The 16,112-nt window shown below is 35.2% G+C and overlaps 1 protein-coding gene across 1 annotated transcript; it reads left to right on the plus strand.

The window, feature by feature from the left end:
- Positions 1-1,292: 1,292 nt before the first annotated feature.
- Positions 1,293-15,369, plus strand: LOC134532961 (GTP-binding protein 128up). The gene is made up of 8 exons (XM_063370046.1): positions 1,293-1,483; positions 2,010-2,175; positions 3,112-3,242; positions 3,722-3,961; positions 7,046-7,214; positions 11,014-11,143; positions 11,489-11,611; positions 14,830-15,369. Exons 1-8 carry the CDS (start codon positions 1,442-1,444, stop codon positions 14,930-14,932), a joined length of 1,104 nt encoding a protein of 367 aa, XP_063226116.1. The 5' UTR covers positions 1,293-1,441; the 3' UTR covers positions 14,933-15,369.
- The last annotated feature ends 743 nt before the right edge of the window (positions 15,370-16,112 follow it).

The raw sequence follows: 16,112 nt of genomic DNA on the forward strand, positions 1-16,112 counted from the left end.
GGTGTTGCATTACATTGCACTGTGATGCACTACATTCGTTCGCACCATCCAGCAGGCCGCCCACATGCTCTGTGAGCTAGTGATGCATCGTAATGGCCTGTAAGTGTTCTCTGAAGTCGACTGTGGTGCAGTCGGGTTATAGCTGGTACCATAATACCATGGTAAATCGTGAAATTAAAGTTCAGGTTAAGTAGTTACCAGACAGAATGACTTGGACAGTAGCACTAAAAAAAAATTGAAGTATTTCCACAGGACACTGTCCAACCTGTTTACAAATAGTAGCCATCAAGGACGCAAATCTGAAGGATTCTCAAGGAGGGCTCGCGGAAATGTCCAGGGAGACCACATGGGTCGAGATTTTTGCATGTGGGGTTAACCGACTAATGTCATCTCTGAATACTGTACTTGTATGTTGTATACGACCCATATTTTAGCCTACATGCATGCAATACGCAGAAAACTTAAAAAAAAAATATAGAAATGTTTCCATAAACATAGTTTTGACATCAAACCCATTTCATAATCATGCTTTTGCAAGTGCAAGTGGGCCTCCTCATTGAGGAGCTTCTTAATTACAGGTGGGAGAGGGGGGGGGGCACACTTTCCCCTGGGAGCTATGCCCATGGTAGCCATCGGTTGATTTTGATTGATTGATACACTTTCGATTGGGTTTCCACATGGAGTTTCGTGTTTCCACACGGAGTTCCGCCCCCCTTACACACCTAAATTCTGAAGCCTCTTCCTCAAGTCCTTTCTTCTTCTCACTTCCTGTATATTTCCCTCAATCCTATTCCACTCCCACCCTGTCCTCACTAGGAATACTTGCCTTCCTCTTTCCGTTCTTCTCCGCTCTCTCTAAATCTTCCACCCATGATCCCTCCTCCCTCTTACGCCCCTTTGTTCAACCTGACTTCCAGCGTCCCCCAACCCCCCTGGTCCGTTGTCACCCCTAAAAAAACTTCACCAATCTCTCTATTTTCCTCCTTCTGTGTAGTGTGTCCCACCCCAGCTCCTTCATCATCACACATGGCCTATGCATCTCACCCTTCGCCCCTTGCTTCCTCTACATACCCATGGCCCATGGCCCATAGCCGCTCTATGTTGCACCCTTTCCAGTTCTATAATTTCTATTCCTATGTATGGGTCCCAAATTGCCGCTACATATTTAAACATTCAAGCCTTTATCGATCTCCACTAGTTATAGTATTAATAAAAAGGAATTTACCCTCACGAAAATGTAATAGGGACTTTTTAATTTCGAAAAGGAATTAAATTTTTTCAGTGCAACGTTTGTTGCACTGTGACCGGGACAAAAAAATTGCAAGTGCAAAAAAAAACAGTGGCAAGAAAATAAAGCAACGAAGAATATTTGGAAAGTGTTCAATAATAAATATTATTTGACTTCGTTTAGTCTTAACTGATAGTGTACATCACATCAAATATGAGTACAATACTTGATAAAATAGCTGCAATTGAATCCGAGGTGAGTTTCCTGAGTTTCCGTCCGTATGGTGTATGCGCGCACCACGCCGCGTTTTACAATTTGACACGGAGGTTTTATGTTCGTCAGCATATTGTAAAAATGAAAAGAACAATTCATAATAATTTTGGGAACATTGAGTTATCTGAAGATTTATGTTCAGGGAATGTCGTTATGCTAGGTTATGTTGATTGGGTATTTGTAAACTTTTGTAATAAAACGTACAAGTTATTCCTAAAAGTGTATTTTGGGTGCCGTTAATTTTCTTGATCATCTCTTAAGATTGCCTTATAAATTCCTGACTTTCTTTCCTCTCCCAACCCTTTTTTTCGGTCGTTAAGTTATGCCACTCAGCTTTGCAGAGTAAGGTCACACTCATCTAACTGCTGCATTTTAACCCTAAATTCACTTTCTTGCTAACTTGATCATGCTCATTATTTAAACTTCAATATGTGAAATTATTTTCCCAATTTATCTTAAAAATCATTTTTGCAATGTTTATGGTTCTATAAGACATTATGTTTTACAGATGGCGCGGACTCAAAAGAACAAAGCAACAGCGGGCCACCTTGGTTTGTTAAAAGCTCGGTTGGCCAAGTTAAGGCGGGAGCTGATAACCCCAAAAGGAGGTGGTGGAGGCCCTGGGGAGGGGTTTGATGTAGCAAAAACTGGTGATGCTAGGATTGGATTTGTGGGTATGTAAGACTAGTAATGGTATTTCTTCTATTTAATTCTTTCTTTGCTCCTTGATAGTTAACAAAAGTTTAGGTCAGATTTAACCACAAGTTAAAAAGAAAATTTTTTCCTGTTTTTGAAGCCAAGAAAATTACTTTTTACTGCCGTACCTTCAAATAAAACCTAATATTTTTTACATAGGTCCAGTAGACATCTTGATGATTCAGTTATAAAATTAGTAACTTGTAAGGGTCACAATTTTTCCAAAAAAAAAAAAAAAAAAAAGTATAAAATAACAAATGTTGTTTTTTTGAAGACCACAGATTTTCCTCTACGGTAAAAAATTGTTTCAAAATTATTATTTTTTTTATTATTTATTAGGTATTACCGTGTATAGGTTATAGTAGGTACCTTTTGCAGTGATACGGCAGTCACCATGTGCTTTGTTAGCATGGCAGCGACTGTTTGTTTTCTATGGGAGATGGACCTGATTTTGTTACCACCCTAATGTTTACTTTATACTAGCTGCAACATGATCCTGTGATTCTCCAGATGTCCTTAGGAATATGTTGTAGCTGAGGCGGTTTTCAAATGACAGGAATGTTTAATGTCGGTACATTACAGCCGGGATCAAAATTGTGTTCCGCCCTTATTGTGTCTAATTATGCACTAGTACAGGATTAGCACACCTGTGAAAATTTTTCAAACAATTTTAGGTTTTTACTTTACCATTAGGAAAAGAAAATATATTTTAAATATTTTTTTCAAATCGTAATTAATTTTTACTGTTTTCTTTTCGAAGTCGTTGAAACATATTTTGTAGCCTATTAAGTTGCTAGTAACTTTTCAGTGGTTATTTTTGCTAACTGTTTTGGTTAAAGCTGGTTTTTAAACTTCTTATAAAATATCTTAATTACTTTAATCTTGTAATTTGTTCACTCTTCTGTTCCATACAGGGTTTCCATCAGTCGGCAAATCCACTCTCTTGAGCAAACTGGCGGGCGTGTATTCTGAAGTAGCAGCGTATGAGTTCACAACACTAACCACTGTGCCAGGCTGCATCAAGTACAAAGGAGCCAAAATACAAGTAATTATACAACTTTTTTTTTAATTCGTGGTGGTTCAGTCACATGAAGCAAAAATATTTTAATGTCCTTTTAAACGGTATCTAATACGCCACTAAAAATACTCACGTCCCCAAAAGATCACAGGTTGTAGAATATGCCACAATACACTTAAAAGTTGAGAATTGAAGCTGTTTCTGTTTCAATCACTAAAACATGCTGCTGTTGATTAAAACTTCAAAATTGCTTAAGGTATTACAGGTTTTCAATGAGAGTTGACAAATTATAAAATAAGATTGTAGAAAACAAAAATTATTTGTGGAAGGTTGGCAGATTTTTGCTACATTAGCGTCATTATGGTGTAGTTTTGAAAAGACATGAAAATGTAAAGAAGTCACCAATATTTATTACTGCAATCCAGGGGAGTCCATGAATTGATGGGCTCGGATGTCGCAGACTGTACATCGCGACGGTAGTGGTGGAGAAACTGCGCTTGTTTCAGCTTCTGGACCTGCCTGGCATCATTGAAGGGGCCAAGGACGGGAAGGGCAGAGGCCGGCAGGTCATAGCAGTGGCTCGTACTTGCAGCCTCATCTTCATTGTTCTGGATGTCCTGAAGCCCCTCCAGCACAAGAAGCTGATAGAGCACGAGCTGGAGGGGTTTGGCTTGCGGCTGAACAAGCAGCCGCCCAACATTGTGTTCCGCAAGAAAGACAAAGGTGGAGTTAATCTGCAGACCATGGTAAGTGGATTCTCATGCTGTGTGTAAATAATTCTTTTATTTTTATTTTTGGGAACCTTTTGTGCGTATCTAGCTGTGTTTCATTCAGTTCAAATTCATGTTGAAGTAATCTACATGAATTTAACTTTCTCTGAACTGCCTTGGACTTCTAAAATATCGGAATCGGTAGACAGTATAGTTGTTCTGGTGCACACTTAACATTAATTCAAAGCTCTGTATATTCTTAAGGAATATACAGTGATATCTAATCATAACATTCCAAACCTGCCAGCTGGCTCAAAATTCGGTCCAGGGTGTACATCCATCAACACTTGAATAAATAAGTTGGGTGCTGAAAATGATTTAGGTACCAAAAGAAATGGTACTGTCGATGATTGGTTGCTGAAATAACGTCTCTCGGACACAAATTGATATTGACAGTTCTTTATTATTGTATCACGAAAACTCTCCAGTTATCATGGCCGCCATTTTCTGATGCAAGAACAAATTCATGTGAAATCTAAAAGAAGTCGCACATAACCTCTTTGCTGACTCCAAAACAAACAAGTTGATTTATTGTTTGCAGGTACTGAAGGTTTTATATTAAAATATAATTCGCAAGTAAACCCCATGGTTGCACAATGAACTCATGGTACAAGCTGAAGAGCTCAGTCATCGGAACAAATGACGAAGTTTACTCAATACTTGTTTGGGCTAATACTGATGACTGTGGTCAAAAAAATCTAGTTAAAAATACCAAAACACGAAAAAATGTAGATTATCTGATAGCGCCTGGATCACAGTTGCAAAATTCTCTCTTCAACCATTAATACATAACTATTCAGCCACCACCCGACACATGACCTCTTAATTCCGCATACCATCTGAAGGAAATGGATGGCTTCATCACCCAATCACAGCACAGCAGTCACAAAAACATAGCATTATACAAATTTCCTGACTCTTGCAATGACACATCTCCAGCAAAAATTACAAGAATAAATCACAAAGTCTGGTGGTATAGTTTATAACCATTCCTAAAAATACATGGAAAAATATCAGCCAATCATGGCACGTGGCAAGAGCACTCCGATTAACTCAGAGTCCTTTCTCGTTGCTACCAAACTCTGTCCTTCTTTCTAATTATTACACACCTGGCAAACTATTGTACCTGCTCATTCAAATAAAGAACCATGGCAAAAAAAATTATAGTAATGCTTATTTATAAATTTAAAAAAAAATACAAGCACACATAAACATAACCACACAAATAAACAAGTACGTATGTAAAAATTATTTAGAGGATTATTCACCATAAAGTAAGTAGATCATCAGAACAACTTAAAATGCATGAAACAATTTTATTTTTATTTTATTTATTTATAGTTACGTTCCGTCGACCATGAATGAGCAAATGCTCAATGGTGTAGAACATGTCAGTATATACAATACAATACAAAATAAAAAATAAAATAAAAAAATCCATAACATAGTAAGATAAAAGTTATAAACAATATCATGATTATATACACATATCACAATTAAAGGGATAGAGCATACATGTATTGTACACATATAATATTAAGGTGTCCGTACACAAAGATATTTTATACATAAACACACAAATATACACATAACATAACTATTATATATATATATATATATATATATATATATATATATATATATATATATATATATATATATATATATATATATATACATATATATATCTACATATATACAATTCAGATGTTAACACACAAGTTATGATTATCAATACAATTTAAAAATTCATCAACAGAATAAAATGTTTTTGAGATAAGATATTCTTTTAATTTATATTTAAAATTTTTACTTTTACTTTTACATAGTTTTAAAGTTAATGGAAGATTATTAAATAACTTCAAAGCAGTATTATATATGCCTTTCTGATGTAAAGTAGTACTTGCCCGAGTTATATGCAAGTCATCACATTTTTTAGTTTCGTATGGATGTATTGCTGAATTTGGCTTAAAAATATTCAGATTTTTATTTAAAAACACTAAAACTGAAAAGATATATTGACTTGGCAATGGGAGAATACATAGTTTATTAAAAAGTGGTTTGCATGAATCTCTTTGCTTGCTATTACAAATAATCCTTATGGCTTTTTTTTGTATTATAAAGACTTTAATAGCTTCCGAGCTATTTCCCCATGAAATTATACCATATTGCATTAGTGAGTGAAAATACCCGAAGTACATTAATTTCATAACCTCAACATCAACTTTCCCAACCATACAGCGAAGAGCAAAACATGCAGATGTTAGTTTATTACATAATACCTCTATGTTCTTTTTCCAATTTATTTTTTCATCAATTATTAATCCCAGAAATTTCGCATAATGAGACTGATGTAGATTTTTATTTAAACAAGAAATATTAATATCTTCATACATTTGGTTTCTTGTTATGAAGTTAACAAAATTTGTTTTATCAAAATTTAAAGTTAATTTATTAGACTTAAACCAAGAAATCTTTAGTTTGAGTACATTTTCAGATTCCTCAATGTAAATTATAATCATAAAAATATGGCAAACACAAGAATACTTCTTAAAAAGAATAAACAGCTGTTATTTGAATCATGCCAGGAAACCTAACATAGTACTGAACATGAGACAACATAATAACTTGTTAATTAAAATGTGTAGCAAGTGGGGAAAACAGTAACCTGGTTCGTTATACCATCTATAAAATTAACCTATTTGATGAGTTCCCTTCATTTTATCATTGAACCTTTCTTTCAATCCTAGATATTTTTCTCTGTTACAAAGATTTGTCGTGTGATGTTTAAATCCTTGGGTTTCTTCAGAAATGTTCCACCATCATATAGTTTTCTGCTGTGCTAATGAATTCTTTTGTGCATCAACTACTGTTGCCCTTGGCAAAGCTTCTGCCTACCACATTACAAACTTTTGACTGAGATATCATCAGTTGTACTGCAAGACATGTGCTTCAATGAAATATAATAAATATATAATCATTTGTACCATAATTTTACCTTTACATTTAACATTTAACTTAGTTTAGAGAGTTTGAGTAATATATCAGTATTTTATGTAGGTCCCACAGACTGAATTGGATTTGGACACTACTAAGAGTATTCTTTCCGAGTATCGCATCCACAATGCTGACATCACACTAAGGTACGATGCTACAAGCGACGACCTAATTGATGTCATTGAAGGAAATCGTATCTATGTACCCTGCATATACCTCCTCAACAAGATTGGTAAGTTGAATAAATACTAAGATGGCGAATGTTTCATTATTGCCCTATTTTGTGTTTTTTAGTTGCTATATCATATGAAAAGGAATTGCATTTGTGTACAGTTAAGTCAAAATATTTTATGAATAAATTTGATTTTTCTATTTTAATGCCTTATTGATAACTGAAGATTTTTTACATTTTGTAAAGAATGTTTCACAATTTCAAATTGTGTATTTTGGGTTGTCATATTTAAAATTTTTCTATAGGAATGACTTCACATATGTTCAAGACAGTTTTTTTCAGTGATTGGTTTATGTTTTACTGATTGCTAGTTATGCTTTTATTGTTATTAAGTTACCGTATTACTTTTGGTAAGGATCGGTCTAATAATTGTAGTACATTTTTTTATAGATAATTATGAGCCAACCCTTAATTAGATTCGCAATACTCAATGATTCTGGCAAGTACAGTAAAAACACTTAAGAAAATATTCTACATGATAAGTTAAATAAGATTTAGCACTGGACTTCCAAATATAGATATAATTTTACCCTTTTAATAAAATTTCTCTATTAATAAATCTAAATTTCTTAATACCTTAAGTGAGAAATATCTTTTAACAGGTACATATTTTTGTATTCTAATGGTTATCATCATATCAAAAATTGGTAAGGGTGAAACGCCCCTCGTGCCCTAAAATTATATCATTTTAATTTAATAAAAAGGCCTTGGAAACTGCTGGGCACAATATTAAGAAAATTAAAGTTAATTACCAGAGGAGGCACGAGGCGGTGAACAACACAAAATTTACACTCCCTGCACACTAGCAACTTGGGAGTTCGTGGATCATTAAATAGAAGAAGGTATGTGATAAATAAATACACTACATAAGTAGTTTGGTCTATAGGTGTCCCTGGTTTATTATGAAGAAGTTTTGTTTTCGCATTATTCTGATATCACAATCAAGATCTTAGCATGTAAAAAAAAATATGGGGGCGCCCCGAAATTATTTAAAACAACACATATTAAACTTTAACAAAGGAAAGATTACATAAACAAAAATTTAAAAACTTGAAGTATCACACCAATGATTACATAGATAATAAGTTTCCTTGATTCTATATGTTCTTGAGGATTAAGTTCTTAAATCACTGCTCGCTGGTAGGATACTGATTCTTTTAATGTAGTTCGTAGATAGAAAGGGGGGAGATGTTTATTTTACATTATCACCCAGGTCTTCACGGTAAGACGTCGGGTCGGGAAAGATCTCTTCTAACGTGACTCGGAGTTCGAGGTCCAGGACCACGAGCTGGGAGCAATTTGTCTCCCCAGCACTTCGACCCTGTCTGAAACACAGGTCAAATTCAAAACGAATTAGACCTGCTTCCAGACAGTCATACACAGTCGGCATGAAAGGCCAACAAACAGGAATTTGGGGAGGAAAAAAAAGCTGGATTACTCACCAAACAGGGTGTGGAATCAGGGCTCCCGAGGTGTCTCGCGCCGACATCAGGATGGCGCGCACCGAGATACCGCGGATGACACTGAAGAAACCAAATTTTTTGTAAAATAAAAAAAAATTAAAATTTATCTAAACATGACTTGTACTAATTACTTCTACTGACTGGCTACTGTACAAATGGGATCACATCCCTTAAAGCAACTGACTACATCTCCTAATAGAAGTCGTTTCCGTCGTAGCCGCGACAAGAGACGGAGGGAAGTTTCGCCCGAACTGCTGCGCGGTTAGTAGCCAATGTCAGAGTCACCTCGTGGAGGACCACGCTCCTAATTAAAACGGGCGCTAAAGCCCCTAGGGAGAAGGAGGGGGAAGGTTCGGTTCTAAGCCGAAAATTTCCGAAGGAGTCCGAGGTGGTCGTGACAACAACACGACATGCGCACTCTCTACCGGCGGTAACAGGAAGCTACAAAGAATCGACTTTAACAGGACGCGACTAGAAGCATAGGGCCTTATGGTGCCGCGGCGCTGCTTTCTAGCGGCGTAAAGGGGAACTAACTGAGGCGGTGAACTGAACCGCTGCTAGGTGTCACTGGCGTAGTCTCTGCTCGCTGCCCACCGAGCCCGAAGTCGCTTTTTCTGCCGCTAGATGTCGTGGAGGTCTCTGTAGGACCAGGGAGAATGTCCTTGAAGCAGGCCATCGTCTTGGCTAGGTTCACGTCAGGTCACTGCTCCTGGCTTGATTTCTCAGAACTAAGGTGGGGGGGGGGGGGGGGGGGGGTGGACAGAAAAACGCCACTAAGCTGGGAACGGAGGTCCACTGGAGACCCGTTCGTGACGAGACTCTCTATTCTCAGCGGGACTCTAAGAAGTAGCAGCTGGCAGCCCACAAGCTGCTCTATGCCATTTTGGTCATGCAGGGAATTAATATTACAAACCCGGGACGTGACTGCAGGCAAGAGAAATTTGAACCGGGCTGCCCACGTCCACATTAGACTAGCAAAATATCAGATAGGTCCTTGAGAAAGGTGCTTCAGACCACTGGCACAAAGTTTAACTACGTAGAGTACACCGGCCTAGCAAAGAGTAAATCCCCCCTATAGCAACCAGATAAATTTAAAAAAAAATTCCAAAATTAAATTAAAATTATAGTAAAAATTTAAAAAAAGGGTGTCAGTTCCTAATTTCCAGCACAAGGGGGAGAGGATGATACTTATTAAATAGAATCTTATGGTTATTGATACGTTAGCATTTTGGTAAGAATAATAATAATGGTTTGTTATAAAATTGATATCTAGTTTGTGTAATACATTTTTAATGGTCTGTCAGAAGTTAAAAGTTTTAATGGCTGCTATCATTATTTAACATCAGTCACACCAAAACAAAAATCTCGGAAGACATTTTAACATAGTATTTTGTATGCCTTAAAATAGCTATAACAAATTTCTAGATAAAACTTTTACTATTATTTATTTGAGTGAGAAATAAAAAAAGTTTACTTGCACAATAAATTAACTGCAATGTTTGTCTAGCACAGAAAAGAATCATTTAAGACATTGTGGCTACTATCTAAAGAAAACCTGCACTCAGATCATAGACAAATAAATTATGGCTGTTACTAAGCCTCAAGAATAAGTTTGTGTATGTGGCACTTGCGACGAAATGTTTGTGTAGGCGGGCGGAAATAACAGTTTTGTTAAAAAGTGATACTGATGCTTGTGACCTGTTATTTAGCTACAGATTTATAACTAGCAATTGAACAGAACAATTAGATGTCTTTGAAATGGCATAAAACCGACAACAAAATATGTTTGAAAAATTTTTTGTGTAATGTTAATTAAGAGTAGCTGAGCCTTTTTTTTTTTCTTTCTGTATTCAACAAATATTTTTGTTTTTTTGTGAGTTTTTATTAATTTAACTGTGAAATTATTTTTTTTCTATGGATTGAATACAAGTTTTTATTAGTCTCCTCTTACATTTGAAACCAATCCAAGATCAACAACTAGGTATTTGTAATTCCACAGAATTAGAAAGTATGAAATAGTGTAACTGGTAGGCCATTAAAACTTCCAAGGGCTTAAAAAAAAATGAAGGATGCAAACACGAGAAAGTTCTGACATGTTTATCAAGGCTAACAGTAGCACTGTATTAAAATTCAGCTTTACATTATTTATTTATGACTATTTGTCATAATTTAAATGGTCAATTGTTCTACATCATTACCTCTGTCATTTATTTATTTATTGAATACAATTTTCACCTTTAAAGGAAACAGGTGGCTCTTTCCATTTTGTGTTATGCTGAAAGTTATCATTGCTACATGTTTTCGTTTTTTTACCCATGGTGTTTAATTGGTTGCAGATCAGATAAGCATAGAAGAACTAGACATTATTTATAAAATTCCACATTGTGTTCCAATTTCTGCTCATCACAAATGGAATTTTGATGACCTTTTAGAAAAAATGTGGGAGTATCTGAAGCTGATTCGAATGTAAGTAATGCACGTAATTGTCACGTAGAATAGTTATTACCGATTATACTGCAAATTAAACATCTATCTACCTATATTACATACCAATGTATTTCTATATTAAATGTCTGATAAACAACTATTCATAATTCATAAATCACATACAGAGTTATAGTTTCTCTTTGCCGAAGTATTCACATTTCTCATACTTTGAACCGTTGTTTAAAATTATGTAATTATTATTTGAAAGTAGAATGGAGTAGCTTGCATAAGTTGTAATGAGATTTTACTAAGTAGGTCGTATATTTTGTTGATTTGAATACTCAGTCACAGCTTAATTGCCTTACTCATTTATGTGATTTTTAGCTATACTAAACCAAAAGGACAGCTACCAGATTATCAGTCGCCAGTGGTTCTACATTCAGATAGAGTTTCAGTTGAAGATTTCTGCAACAAACTTCATCGTTCAATCGCAAAGGAGTTCAAATAGTAAGTATTAATGTGTTTATTGTCGTAAGTTTTAACATTTATTCCAAGATAAAACTATTTTAATAGTGACTACAGACCTACGTATTATTAAAAAGAATTTTAAATCCAGGCTTCTTTTTTAATCTCTATAGCAGTTACTTTCTGAAATGAGCAATGCTGCGAGGAGGGAGATACTATTGGGATATTTTTACCTTTTTTCTGCTTTTGCAGTCACACTTCAAAACATTTATTTCTGTTATTTATTGTAGATTATATGTAACATTACACTTTTTATGCTGCCAAATTAAAACAATTGTAAAGCATGGTTAATTCTATAGACCAGACATTCCCATCAAAATTAGATTGTGCGCTCAGCACTTAATGTACATATCTCACACACTTTCAACAATTCTGTGCACTTGTTCATATATTTTGCAAAATCTGATACAAGCGAGGAAACATTTTCATACTCACTTCATTTTTTACCGTATATACTCGTGTATAGCGCGCCCTTTTTTCCCCTCAAGTAAAGGAAAAAAATAAGGATGCGCGCTATACACGGAAAAAAAAAGTTTGGGGGGGGGGGAGGCGGGAAGGAGTGGAAGTCGTTACTGCCGGGTGACGGGTGACGTTTCTGGCCAGCCCCCCACACATACGCACAAGCAACAAGGCCTCTCTTTCACACACACACACGCACGCACGCACACAACCTGGTCTCTCTCTCACACACACACACACACGCACGCACGTGCGCGCGCAAGCTCGCAGGTCTCTTGTTTATTTTTAGACCTCCCCCTCTACAGCTAGTAAAATAAAAGAGAGAGAGAGAGAGAATGTTGACACCAGTCCCCCCTCCCACTTCCTTCGCTTCGTCGCAGCTGCTACCTGTGAGTCATCTAGTCCGTGTCACATTCCTGCCTTCCTCCCTTCCTCCCGTCCACGTACCAGTTGTGACGATACAGCGCTTCATTATCTTCCGTCTACACAGCAGAGTTTAAGTATTTTCCTGACGCATCACCACACATCAATTTAAATAATCAGGTACCACAAAATGTTAGTAAAATTAATTTATGGGAAAAAAAATTTCAATTTTTTTTTCTTTGGAATTTGTTGCAAAAATCGTGGTGCGCGCTATACACGAGTAAATACGGTAATTAACTTCTCCACTATTGCTTGCAAAAATTCTGTCAAATTAGCATTATTGAGCACTTTCACACAACAACCAGCAATTTGTAGTTACCAGTAGCAAAGAGAACTCTAAACAAAACAATAAAGACATGTTTTTCTTTTCGTCACACAGTACACCTACTTTTTGGTTCTCAACTGCCTGTTGTACTTTCTCTTCCTCTTCTATCCTCCAAGACTGCAGGTAAGAAGTACGTAATGGTGTGTGCATGAGGAAGATCTTCCAAAACTGCAGTGAAAGGTTACATTCATATATACTGGAATGCAAAGCTTTATTTTTCCAAAACATGTTACATGTTCTTACAAACTTTTAATTTCACCTACCTTTCACATATTCATTCAGCCATTTTATTATGGTTGGATCGTTAAGTTTTTGCAGTTGTATGTTCGCTTTAACAAAAGTGCCAAACTTTGGTTTTCAGCTAGTTTAGTTTTCTCGTCCTTAGCTTTCTTGGGAAGAGAAACGTATTCTTAACATGACGCTTAGTTCCAGAACCTGATGCCTGGCCTTATCTTTCTTTATCTGATGCAATCCTCGAAATTAACAATGTTTTTCATATGTGTCTTCTCTTTCCCAATCTATGAGCACATTGCAAACCTTGCACATCATTATGCTTTTTTTCTTTATTTAACCCATAAAATCCTTTGTCTTCATACTGTTTTGAAAACACACACAACTTTTGTCATTTTGTAAACTTATTATCACGATGCAAAACATTATCGGAAAAGATCATAGAATGCCAATGAGATACACGTTACATCCGCTTGGAAATGTTAAAGTACTTAATGTTAACAGTGCACTCATCTAAATAAACTCGTAGAGCATTTTGGTACCACTAATTCGAGGTTCAGTATTTTATAACTAGTACCAACGTACCAACGCCATCTACAATTTGTCCTTGAGTGGCTGAAGTTCTGACATGTATCGCTCTGTATTGTAAACCGGGTTTTTGTACATGTTTCAGAATGATTAAACTTTTTTTTCTCTCAGAAAAAAGTTAATTTCTTGCAAATATAATGATTCCGTCATATTTTGTGAAATATTACTGATTTCTCGTACCAAAGCAGATTTTGTTAAAACAACATGCAATGTATTAAATTCTAATCACTACCTAGTAAGAATTTTTTGTGTTAAACATCATGTGCAAGTGATTTTTAATATTTCACAATTTTTTCATTAGCAAAATTTGACTACCCCTAAACATGACTTTTGAGAATACTGTAATAATTATTATATACTTTCTAGACTTAGCAATCTCACCGAGGCATACCTATGTGGATATCTCTTTGTAGGGATCATGTGCTGGGTTACTGAATTTCATTAATGAATGGATCTTAAGATATTTTTAAAGCTATTTTTTTGCATGTTTTATCCCTCTATTCACATAATTTCCAATTACTTTTTTATTACTTAACAGAATCCTTTAGCTGTAACTAGTTTGCAATAATTGTTAGCTAAACATGTCTATCTTCTATTAATTAATATCATTGACACATGATCTTTGTTCCAACTTATTTGGTTGACTGCAATCTTCCTCATTTCTTTCACAAAAACTACGTAGATTTTCATAGTGTGATATGAGCTCTTGATGCATGTGTCAAAGCATATTCTTTCATTATTCATGTGCATTTCCTGATCATCTCAGATTGTCAATAAAGACATAACTATAAATAATTAATTGAAATACTATAAGCAATAGATTAAATGTGTAAATTTTTTTCTCCCCAGTTTTATCAATTTCATAATTTATTTGGCACATTTTAGTTTGAAATTCTAATAAGTTTTTTCTCAATACGTGTTTACATAAGTTATGTTTTAACTATGAGCGTAACATTGTTTGTTTTATTTTTGTATCAACTTTTGTAAATTCTTTTAATTGTATCAGTACATTTAACATTTATTTTACTGAATCTTAAATGTAATGCATGCCAACATATAATTGAAGTTTAGTTTTTAGCTTCACCACAAATTGGTAGCGCTAATAAGATTTATTAATTTACTGTAGCCATTCCATTAGTCTATGTTCATTATGTACTTGAATTTATCTTTTCAGTGCGTTGGTTTGGGGGTCATCTGTAAAGCATCAACCTCAGAAGGTTGGAAAAGATCATATACTTCATGATGAAGATGTTGTGCAAATTGTGAAGAAAGTTTAGTTGGCTTGAAACTTAATTGAAAAAAAATTTAATTCATTCTGCCACATGAACTGTTTTTGTTGTGAAACACGTAAAACAAAAGGTTGCTAACTTTTTACTGTCTTTTAAGTGGGCAAAGTACTAATGTGAATAAGTGCTGGTAGACAATATTTTACTAAAGAAAAATTTTTATACAATATTTCTATGTTAAAACTAGTAATAATTGTAAATATTGAATTACATTTCAGTTGCATATTGTTTTAGATAAGCATACTGTCAAGTAACCTGCATCATACTTATCAGAATACGTTTTTGTAAATTGTAAGAAGTAAATGGATCCGTGTGTGTTTTTCTCCTTTATCTTTTGCTTTAGACATTTTGTTTTGAACTGATCCTGCTGTGCTGGATTGATAATGAACTGTTTTATTTCAATAAACTATTTTGGTTTTGCACTGTTATTTTAGATTTGGCATACCTACATTATTTGCAGTCATTTTGCTTTTTTTTTTTAAATTGTTGCTTCATTCATCTCCTTGAATAAAAATTCAACCACACTATTGTAGGGACTTAACGCTTTGGGGGGATGATATTTTCTAGCAAAAGGACGTTCTGTATTTACCTGATTATGTATTAATGGGATGATTTTTACAAAAATTGCTGAAAATAGAAGTGAAGGGGGGGGGGGGGGGGGGGGGGTTGCATTTTAATTGTGAGTTTGCATTGTGTTACTGGAAGAATGTAAACTAACAGTGATGGAAACAGCTAAGTTAAAAGTAAGTACACGCTCCGCATCACTTACGCCACTTGGGGCGGTGGGAGAGATTGCAAGTGGAGTTTGTTGTAGGGATCCTTCCTCTTCCTTGTGCTTCTCTTCACTGCAGCTGTTGGCAAAGGCATCCCCTACCCCTTCTCATCCCTTCCAGGTGACCACCATATATCGCCTTTATCACATTCTTTGCTTTCTAAACAATGGCTTTTGAACTACAGGCATTAAACTCTACTTATTTTTCTAACTACCACTATGCAAATCACTCTACTAATGAATGTGACACCAGAAAAGCTCTGTAAATACTCGTACCAATTTATATAATTTTCAAGGCCTGTGTATTTAAATTGTGATTGAATCCTCAAATCACACTGACTCTCCAATATTCAAAAGATTCAGGGTTCGAGGAAACAGATTCGGAAATCGAGGAAAAAT

This window comes from Bacillus rossius, chromosome 6 (assembly GCF_032445375.1).
Source record: "Bacillus rossius redtenbacheri isolate Brsri chromosome 6, Brsri_v3, whole genome shotgun sequence".
Lineage (NCBI taxonomy): Eukaryota > Metazoa > Arthropoda > Insecta > Phasmatodea > Bacillidae > Bacillus > Bacillus rossius.